The following is an 11,237-nucleotide window of genomic DNA, read 5'->3' as shown; positions in this document are numbered from 1 at the left end:
CAACACCTGGAATGCTCTACCTGACTCCGTTGTTACATCCTCAAAGCCCTCCACAGCTTCAACCTCAAACTGTCCACTGTGGACCTCACCCCAATCCTAAGAGATCCGTAAATGGGGCGTGCATAAGTGCACCAGCGTGCCTACCATCCCTGTCCTACTGTTCCCATTTATTTGTACTCATTTCATTTGTTCATGTTCATGTTTATAGGTATACCTGTTCTCTTGTACATGTTTAAAGAACAAACAAACAAATAAATAAAATAAACATTTGGAGGGCCAAATTCTACAGCTCTGCCCGGAGATCTCTGAAAATCGTGAGTGGGAGAGCAATGGGTCATGTCTCATCTTATGTTCATTTAACCCAAAGGAAGCACATGGGCTGTAGGCTTGCACCGCCATCCAGACGAACGTTCAGCCATTTTGTCTGTAGCCCTGTGTGCCACACCACCTCAAAAGTTCCACTTGGGGACTTTCCCTGACTTGGATCCCATCCTCAAGTGGCCAGCTCTGAAAGAGCAACACCTATATTTTTGCTGTTTATTTATTTATCTTATTTTAATTTATTTATTTTATTGATGTGTTTGCTTATTTACCACAGTTTTCAATCACCCACCCATCTCCCTCAGAGAGAACCTAATACTCAAGTGGCCAGCTCTGAAAGAGCAACACCTACGTATATTTTTGCTATTTTTAATTTTTTTTATTTTAATTTTATTGTTTATTTACCAGAGTTTTCAACCACGCATCTCTCTGTCTCAGAGAGGACCTAATATTCAAGTGGCCAGCTCTGAAAGAGCAACACCTAAACGTTTGCTATTTATTTATTTATATTTATTTTATTTTATTGATTTGTTTGTTTATTTACCACCATTTTCAATCACCCATCTCCCTCAGTGAGAACCTAATACTCAAGTGGCTATCTCTGAAAGAGCAACGTTTGCTATTTATTTATTTATTTTAAATTTTATTTTATTGATTTGTTTATTTACCAGAGTTTTCAAACACCCATCTCCCTCAGAGAGAACTGACTACTCAAGTGGCTATCTCTGAAAGAGCAACACCTAAACATTTGCTATTTATTTATTTATTTATTTATTTATTTATTTATTTATTTATTTATTTATTTATTTATTTATTATTTTAAATTTTATTTATTTATTTTATTGATTTGTTTGTTTATTTACCAGAATTTTCAAACACCCATCTTCCCTCAGAGAGAATCTAATACTCAAGTGGCTATCTCTGAAAGAGCAACACCTAAACTTTTGCTATTTATTTATTTATTTATTTATTTATTTATTTATTTATTTATTATTTATTATTTTAAATTTTATTTATTTATTTTATTGATTTGTTTGTTTATTTACCACAGTTTTCAATCACCCATCTCCCTCAGAGAGAACCTAATTGTTACATACTGACAGCCAAATAGTAGGCTCCACCAAGGTCCTCCGTTCTGGCGGGAAAATACTGAATGCTGATTGGCCGAGCCGTTTGACAGCTCCCTATAAAAGGGCTAACTGTCAAACGGGCTGTAAATAGTTGTCTAATAAAGAGCTGTTGTTTGTCATTGAAGCCTGAGTCTGTCTCATCCATTCACCCAATCTAACACTAATACTCAAGTGGCTATCACTGAAAGAGCAACGCCTAAACTTTTGCTATTTATTTATTTTTTAAACTTTTATTTATTTTTAATTTTATTGATTTGTTGGTTTATTTACCACAGCTTTCAACCACCCATCTCCCTCAGAGAGAACCTGATTCTCAAGTGGCCAACTCTGAAATGGCAACACCTACACTTTTGCTATTTATCTTTATTTTATTTATTTTATTTTGTTTGTTTGATTGTTTGTTTTCCACAGTTTTCAATCACCCAACTCCCTCAGAGAGAACCTAATACTAAAGTGGCCAGCTCTGAAAGAGCAACACCTAAACTTTTGCTATTTATTTATTTTTAAATTTTTTATTTATTTATTTTATTTGTTTCTTTGTTTTCCAGAGTTTTCAATCACCCATCTCCCTCAGAGAGAACCTAATACTGAAGTGGCCAGCTCTGAAAGAGCAACACCCAAACTTTTGCTATAGAAGCATCCGGGCAGGTAGACAGAGCCTCCCGCTGCCACTACTACCAGTTCGACCGATCCGGGCCGAACCAGCAGCAATCTACCGCTGATTATAAAGTGCTGTTAACGCTTCACATGATCTTGATAATTCTATCTCTCGCGTTGAGATCATTTAGAAATCAAAAATAAATAAGTGTACACTATCCATACAGTACAATTTGCATTGCTTTTATTTGGAAGAGGACTACTATTCCTCCCCCCTTTCCTTGTGTGTGCGTGTGTGCGCCTATGCACCTTCACGGTAATCAAAACTATACAATGTCATGCTTTTCTTATAAAGCAATGAAATTAACGTTGAGCAGAATTAACTTCGGCCCTCCGCAACAGTCCCACTTTCTCCTGTGGCCTCTTGGGGAAATTAACTGCCTTCTCCCCACTTTATACAATCATGCTTTCAGAAGCGCTCCATGGAATTAAGGATCTTTGTGTTGCTTTCCCCAGAAAGAAAAGAAAGAAAAGAAAGATTCCTTCCAAAGTTAACCACAGAGAGCTATTAAGTATGCAGCCACTGCTGTTCGCTTTGCATGCCCCGTGATGGTTTTCCCACAAAGTACTGATTTTCTCTGCAGAGGGAATGAAATGTTGGCGAAGGAAGCGAAGCCCCGGTTTAATTTAGGAAACCCATTTCAAAGGGGGCCAAGCCCACTGACCGCCTGCATCCATCTTCATCTGCAGAGAGTCCAAAAGGCCTGACCATGGGTTGCATCCACCCAACGCACTAAGCCACAACTCAGCAACTTAAGGGAACATATATCTGCACCCATTGGTCTTTTGCTAAGGTGACCAGACGTCCCGCTTTTGGTGGGACAGTCACGATTTTGCACAATTTGTCCTGCGGCGTTCTTAAAAAGTCTTATTCTTCTCTTCAATACAAACAATCTGCTCCAAACTCGATTGCAGAAAATGCGACTTCAGCAACAGAGAGGTCAACGCCTGGAATGCTCTACCTGACTCCGTTGTTACATCCTCAAACCCCCCACAGCGTCAACCTCAAACTGTCCACCGTGGACCTCCCCCCATTCCTAAGAGGTCTGTAAATGGGGCGTGCATAAGCGCACCAGCGTGCCTATCGTCCCTGTCCTATTGTTCCCATTTATTTGTATTCATTTCTTTTGTTTATATCCATGTTTATATTTATACCTTCTAGCTTGTACCTGTTTGACAAACTAAATAAAATAAAATAAATAAACAAAGTGTGAAAATGGCCCGTTTTTTCACTGACGTAACGTTGAATGGTCACAAAACAAACTGTGACGCGACTCTGAGGGAAGGATTGTACCCGTCCATTCCAGGAGAAATGGAGCTTGTTGGGGGGCGGGGAGTGTGTTGTTGTCTTTGCTTTCAGGCTCCACAACGTTTGAGAAATCATGATAGTGGCCACAATTGCATGAAGGCAGCCTCCTCTTCTCTTCCTCCTCCTCCTCCTCTTCCTCCTCTCCTCCTCATTCTCTCCCCTTCCCCCTCTTCTTCTTTCTCCTCTCCTCTCCCTTCTCTTCTCTCCTTTTCCTCTTTTTCTCTTCTTTCCTCCTTCTCTCCCCCTTCTTCTCCTCTTCCTCCTCTCCTATCCCTTCTCCTCCTCTCCTCTTCTTTCTCTTCTTATTCTTCTCTTCTCCTCTTTGCCTCTTCTTCCTCTCCTCTTCCTCCTCTTCTTATTCTTCTCTTCTCCCCCTTCTCTTTTCCTTTTCCTCTTCTCTCCTTTTCCTCTTCTCTCTTTTTCCTCTTCTTTCTCCTCCTCTTATTCTCTCCTCCTCCCCTTCCCCCTTTCTTTTCCTCTTCCTCCTCTCCTCTCCCTTCTCCTCCTCTCCTTTCTCTTATTCTTCTTCTCTTCTCTTCTTTTCCCCCTTCTTCTCTCTCCTCTTCCTTTCCTCCTCCTCTTACTCTCCTTCCCCTCCCCCTAGTCTTCTCCACCCCCTCTTCTTCCTCCTATTCTTACCCCCCCTTTTTCTTCTTCTCCTCACCTTCCTAGTCTTATCTTCCTCCTTCTCTTCTCCTCCACCCCTTCCTCCTATTCTTCTCTCTTCTTCCTATTGTTCTTATCCTTCTCCTCCACTCCTTTCCTATTCTTTTCCCCTCCTCTTCTCCTCCACTTCCTAGTCTTATCTTCCTTCTCTTCTCCTCCACCCCTTCCTCCTATTCCTCTCTCTTCTTCCTATTGTTCTTATCCTTCTCCTCCACTCCCTTTCTCCTATTCTTTCCCCCCTCCTTCTCTTCTCCTCCCCTTCCTAGTCTTATCTTCCTCCTTCTCTCCTCCTCCTCTTCTTCTTCTTTTCCTCCCCCCCCCCCACCTTCTACTCACTCTTGGCTAGGCAACCCCATCACACACAGAGTTTATAGATCAGCCATTACCTTCTTCCTGGATGTTTTCTTTGATTTCCTGGTTTGGGCCCCATCTCTGCCCTCCCCAAGCTTTCAGGGTTCATTTTTTAAAAAAAAACAATTTTGAAAGCGCATTATCAGAGATTTAATGCACATACTTTTCTTAAAACTCTCAAACACCATCACTGAAGTTACACATAAATTGTCTGCAAAAACAGCGTAGTTCCAGTGCAGCAGAAAAGATTTCTTATCTGTGGCCTTTCTATAACGTTTTATATGAAAAATAAAACAAGATTTGCTTCCATTTGACCTGCTCGCATTGTGCAAACCTTCAATTCTAAATTACCTTGTTGAAGGAGGAGAGAAAAAAATATATCAGCCCAACTGGAGTCCATTTATTTATTTTCTTTTTTTGAAAAAAGAAACTCCCCTCCAGTTTTCCTTTGGTTCAGCATTATGTTTGGGTGGGTGGGTGGGTGGGAATAGTCACTGTTTAGTTCAGTGTTTCTCAACCTTGTCAACTTGAAGATGTCCGGACTTCAACTCCCAGAATTCCCCAGCCAGCATCCCTAGCGCCGCTTAACGGTGTGAGCTCCCGTTCCTTGTCCCAGCTTCTGCCAACCTAGCAGTTCGAAAGCAGGTTAAAAAATGCAAGTGGAAAAATAGGAACCACCTTTGGTAGGAAGGGAACAGCTCTCCGTGCGCCTTCGGGGGCGTTGAGTCACGCCGGCCACATGACCACGGAGACGTCTTCGGACAGCGCTGGCTCTTCGGCTTTGAAACGGAGATGAGTACCGCCCCCTAGAGTCAGGAACGACTAGCACATATGTACGAGGGGAGCCTTTACCTTTTACCTTAGTTTACCTTTATAAAATAAGTAATGCTTTTATCTATCCATAGCTACTCTTGCTCCAGTTCTCTTGAAATCAAAACAAAGGTTTTATTTGGATGAGTAAACTCTGGATTGAATCGGTGACTTTTTACTGCGGACTTTGACACAAGAACCAGCCCATATCCAGATGCGTACAGGTAGTCCTCGAATTACGACCCCAAAAATTATGTTGCTGAGTGAGGATACTTGTTAAGTGAGTTTTGCCTCATTTTACGACATTTCCTGCCACATTTGTTAAGTTAATCATTGCAGTTGTTAAGTGAGTAACCCGGTTGTTAAGTGAATCTGGCTTCCCCATGGACATGGCTTGTCGGAAGGCGGCAAAGAAGGGGATCACATGATTCCGGGACACAGCAACGTTCAAAAGTACGAACCAATGGCCAAGCATCTGAATTTTGATCACGGGACCGGTGTGTGTGTGCTGCAGTGGTCACAAGTGTGAAAAAATGGTCACAAGTCACTTTTTTTAGTGCCGTTGTAACTGTGGTCACTAAACGAACTGTTGTAAAATGAGGACTACTTGAACTATCCCCAACATCAAGGGGTCTGTAACTCAAGATAGCAAGCCTGATCAAGCCCCATTTAGCTCCATCCAAGTGGCTTCGTTGTATGTTTTTAAGGACCCTTACATTTTAATTTAAATTAAATAAAAAGTTCCAGGATGCTCTTTTCAAAAAATAATAATAACTTCAGATTAGGTTTCTCTCTGACAATTCTCACCCCCAGGATTTCCCTGTGGTCTCCCATCCAACTCTTACTAAAACCAAACTCTCTATAAATTCTGAGCACAAGAAAAAAAACAGCACTGTGTGTGTGTGTGTCTTAATGAACACTTAGGCTATATATTGAAAACCAACACTAGGCTGTATGTTTAAAATTTAAAATAAAAGAAAGAACTTGCATTGCTGGAAGAAACAGACACATTCAGCAATGTTTTTAACCAAATTCCTTACACACCAAATCGATCTATCTATATCTATCTATCTATCTATCTATCTATCTATCTATCTATCTATCTATCTATCTATCATCTATCTACGGTATCTATCTACAATATCTATCCATCTATGGTATCTCTCTCTCTCTCTCTCTCTCTCTCTCTCTCTCTCTCTCTCTCTCTCTCTCTCTCTCTATCTATCTATCTATCTATCTATCTATGGTATCTATCTATGGTATCTATCTATCTATCTATCTATCTATCTATCTATCTATCTATCTATCTATCTATCTATCTATCTATCTATCTATCTGGCTGTGTGTGTGTGTTCCAGAATAATCTTTATTTATTTATCTTCTTCTCCTTTCTTATCTTATCTTATTCTTATATATTACCTTATCTTTCTTATATGTATATAAAAATGGGTGTGTTTGTGTGTGTGTTTTGTGTGTGTGTTCCAGCATAACTCTGGAACACCTTGTGCAATTTCAACCAAACTTGGTACACAGATGACTTACTCTCTGGAAACAAATACTGTGGGGTTAAGACACCCCCTAACACCCCATGGGGTATGTATTCTGTTAAGATACAGCGTGTTGTGCCTAAAAATGGCTTCTATTGTACTGCCGTAAAATGACTTCTACTGTGCAGCACAGTAGTGTTGCCATGGTGAAGGCTTCAAAGTACTCCGCATGGCGGCTCCCTCTGGTAAGGGGGAAAATCCAACATTAGAAATTATGTTTGATCTGAACATTTCCTCCCTATAAATAAATAAATACCCGGGCAATGCCAGGTTATCAGCTAGTCTTACATAAAAATGCATGAAGTGCCAAAGAAAACAGCAACTGAAGCCTAAAGAATCATCAAGGATTTCCAAAACCTTGGACTTTTTCCAACAATAAAGCATTTTTTCCTGACATTGTGTTATAATCCTTAGAATAACTCAGTCCGAGTTTGCTTAAGGGCAGAAAAGCAGCAGCAGCAGCTGGCTTTCCACCCCAAGGGAGTCCTCGACGTATGACCAACACGGCGCTCAAAATATCAGTTGTTAAAGTGAGACGTTTGCGAAGTGAGTTTTGCTCCATTTATATTATTTAATTTATTTGGGAAAATGTATGTAGCCGCCTACTCCCTCACGGCGACCCTTAGGTTGCATACACAAAATAAAACACAAGGAAAAGAAAAGTAATAAGAAATAATAATAAAACAATAATCTTCCCCCAAAGGTTTTATGACCTTTCTCGCCCCCGTTGTTAAGTGAATCACCGCAGTTGATAAGTCAGCCACGGGGTTGTTAAACGGATTTGTTTTCCCCATGGATTTTGCTCATCGGGAGGTCGCAAAAGCGGGTCACACGACCCTCCAGCCGTCATAAACATGAAGCCTTTGAATTTTGATCCCGTGACCCCAGTGTGAAAAACGGCTCCGAGTCCCCTTTTTCCCAGTGCCGTCCTAACTCTGAACGGATGCTAAATGAAGCGTCGTAAGTGGAGGACCTTACTCCCTGTACTGGGGAGTGAGGAAATCAATTTTCCCCACGCTACGCACCCTTCAGCAAAACAAAACAAATGAGAAAGACGCACACATTTACTCCCAAGGTTGCAAAGGAAAGACGCTCTCCGGCTTGAATCAGATTCCTTTGCAAAAAATATAAGATTATTTTTAATGTAAACCCCCCCACACACACAGACACTCTCAATAAGGAATTAGAGACCCCCGAAGCCAGCAGACCTTCCCCACTTCTGAGCAGCACACACAAACACACACACACAAACACACACACACACAACGTCCTCCAACTGGAAGATTCCACTGTTGAAAAAGGCACCCCAAACTTTTGGGAAGCCCTCCAGGCAACCTACCTGGGAGGAGGGGGAGGAGGAGGAGGAGGAGAGGGCTGGCCGAGGGTCCCATCTTACACCGCAGGGTGGCCGAACAGTGCTATCTGGGCACTGCCATGCCTGGGCGACTGTCCGTTGCTTCTAACCAAGGCATTTCAAAGGTTGCACTGTCTTCGGCTGGTTTTTCTTAACACGCCACCCAAAAATTTCTCCCTCCTTCAATCCTGGAAAATGTTTGGATTGGCCAGTAAAAATAAGCCTTCCCCATCCCACCCTCAGTGGGATGCAACTTGTTTTTTTTTAAAAAAAAAGAAGAGAGAAAGAGAGAGAGAGAGAGAGGAGGGAAAACCCTGTATTTTGCAGATGCCGAAATTACAAAGCTGGCCAAGGCAGAGAAAGTGGCCTTTGCGACTTAAACCTTCAAAAGGAAAGAAACCCCAGCATTAAAAACTTCCAACTCCATCAAAAGTTTTCGTTCTGATCGCAGAGCGGAGTTTTACCTGCGTGTTGAACTGAATTTGAAGTCCGCAAGCTTTTAAGTAACACAGGTCTCTTCACCCAGTTAAACCCACCCTGTGCTGCTCCAAACTTTGCAGAAAGTCTCTTGGGGATAACTTTTGCTTGCCGAAAGAAAGCAAAGCTTCTTTTAAACACACACACACACTTGTGCTTCTCAATTTTGTGTGTTTTTGCTGACAAGCTTTGGTATTTATCCTCAAATTGCAAATTCCTGTGCAGGAGGGGGAAAAATATTTTGAAGATTTCTTTGTGGAGTACAAGTAGAGGTTTTGTGCAACTGGAACCCTAAATTAGGAATTGGCCACGAAGTTCAGATCTCGAGCAGGAAATCGGGTCTTGAACTAATTTATTTTTCTTCCAAATTCAAGTCCAGCCCAATCCAAACGCCCCCCCCCCTTCCCCTTTTTATGAGAAATATTTGGGACAGATAAGTTTTGCTAGGTCAGCCTCAGTCAGCAGTGGGATTCACATTTGGTTACCAGTGGTTCAGCGCAAGCGCACACGGCACTTCCACACATGCCTCTGGACTTCCCTGCATGCGCTTTGCTTGCGCGCGCATCTCCCACGCATGCACCCAGCCTCAAAAATATGCCTAAATCGGACAGGTGGACAAGCCCACCTGTGATTTCCATGACTGGTTCGGGCGAAGCGGTCCGAATCGGCTGAATACCACCTCTTGCCTCAGTCCCCTTGTCAGAGGCAAGTTGGGTAAAGAGTAGAAATATCCAGGCTGATCACCTTATAGAAAAAATCCAAGCCTGGGGGAGAGGACGTAGCCTTAAATCCTATACTTGTACTCCAATTGCTTTTGCTTCGCACAGGTTGCTTTAGGAAAGTGAGGGGAGCCGAATGTCAACTCCTAAAGTTGTCATGGTGAGGGAAGGGGTGGGGGAGCGCATTCCATGGATACTTTCGGCTAAAGTCGGATCTCAGATTACTGCAGCAGGCTTGGGAGGGGTGCACCTCATTGGGGAATGTGATTTATGACACAGACTGAGGGGAGGAACAGGGGTAAAGTTCAGCTATAACTCAAAGCTCAGATCTGACTGCGAAAAGGCCTTTGCCTAATGGTGCTCCTAATAAATGACTAGTTTTGTATTGAAATTTGGCTTGAAGCTCATGAACCCATTAGGGCATTTTTTGGGGGGGGGGACCTGACATACTTTTTCCCTCCTAGCAGGACCATACTGGACTTCACCCTTGTTTTCAAGAGCCGAGGTGGCGCAGTGGTTAAATGCAGCACTGCAGGCTACTTCAGCTGACTGCAGTTCTGCAGTTCAGCTGTTCAAATCTCACCGCCTCAGGGTTGACTCAGCCTTCCATCCTTCCGAGGTGGGTAAAATGAGGACCCGGATTGTTGTTGGGGGCAATATGCTGACTCTGTAAACCGCTTAGAGAGGGCTGAAAGCCCTATGAAGCGGTATATAAGTCTAACTGCTATTGCTATTTGGGGGGGGGCTTCAGAGGCCTCCTTGGTTTGAGTCTGGAGCAGAATAAGGGGTCCCAACACTCTCTGGACCACTTCAAATCTGTCTTCAGTTCCAAACCCCTCCCTTTAAGAAAGATTGAGAGAACTTGGAAGATATTTGACTCCCCCTCCCACAATTCCTGGAAGTGGGGTCTCTGTTTTCTCCTTTAAAAATCCTTGAGGAGAACTCAAGATGATACACTATTAAATGGGAAAGGTGTGGGAGGGAGGGAGGAAAACAGAAAAGAAAGTACTAAATATACAAGTATATATTCAAGATAGATATTAAGGGGGGGGGAATATAGAATTAGTATTAGATTAGTGAAGGGAGAGGAATAAGAAATGATACGAAACTATATTTGGGTTTACGGAAATACCATCCCAAGGAAACATAAACTGAGATTTAAAAGAGACACCTATAACAACAGAAAGAGAAAGGGAGAGAGGAGGAGAGAATGAGAGAAAGACGGGGGAAAGAAGAAAGAGGTAAGGAGAGGAGGATGGAAGGGAGAGGAAGAGGAGGAGAGAGGGTAGGAAGGGGAAGAGGAAGAGAAGGAGTAGGGGAGAGGTAAGGGAAGAAGGAAGGGGAAGCAGAGGAGGAGGGAAGGAAGTAGAGAAGGGAGGGAGGGAGAAAAGAAAGGGAAAATAAAGTGGTGTTAAAACAGGCGGATGGGATGGTAAAGAAAGCAACCCAAATTGTAGATTATAATCTTTTAAATGGAATAATAAATGTATAAGAATGACAAATGTAAACAAGAAGAATAACTATATGAATGTATATCTATAATTGAATGTAAGAGAATAAAAAATAAAAAAAACTTTTCCGAGGTGGCACAGTGGTTAGGGTGCAGTACTGCAGGGCCACTTCAGCTGACTGTTACCTGCAGTTCGGCGGTTCTAATCTCACCGACTCAAGGTTGACTCAGCCTTCCATCCTTCCGAGGTGGGTAAAATGAGGACCCAGATTGTTGTTGGGGGCGATATGCTGACTCTGTAAACCGCCTAGAGAGGGCTGAAAGACCTATGAAGCGGTTTATAAGTCTAACTGCTATTACTGCTATTAAAATAAAATCCTTGTTGGAAGCTTATTCGCTGTAATAAATTTTCATTTTTTAAAACCCTTTTGATAGAACGTGAGTAT

General features: G+C 42.3%; 1 protein-coding gene across 1 annotated transcript in view; it reads right to left on the bottom strand.

Moving 5' to 3' along the window:
- The window catches only part of ITGA10 (integrin subunit alpha 10), an 81,075-nt gene extending 72,679 nt beyond the window's left edge, over positions 1-8,396 (bottom strand). Inside the window, 1 exon segment of the mRNA XM_087705361.1 lies at positions 8,131-8,396. Coding sequence (XP_087561487.1) covers positions 8,131-8,182 — 52 coding nt within the window. The 5' untranslated portion in view covers positions 8,183-8,396.
- Between the last annotated feature and the right edge of the window lie 2,841 nt (positions 8,397-11,237).

Source organism: Thamnophis sirtalis, unplaced genomic scaffold, assembly GCF_051295495.1.
Source record: "Thamnophis sirtalis isolate CommonGarterSnake01/CBP01778 unplaced genomic scaffold, rThaSir2_p1.2 scaffold_2, whole genome shotgun sequence".
NCBI lineage: Eukaryota > Metazoa > Chordata > Lepidosauria > Squamata > Natricidae > Thamnophis > Thamnophis sirtalis.
Note: the sequence above shows the minus strand (reverse complement) of the source record. Positions and strands in the feature narration are given on the sequence as shown.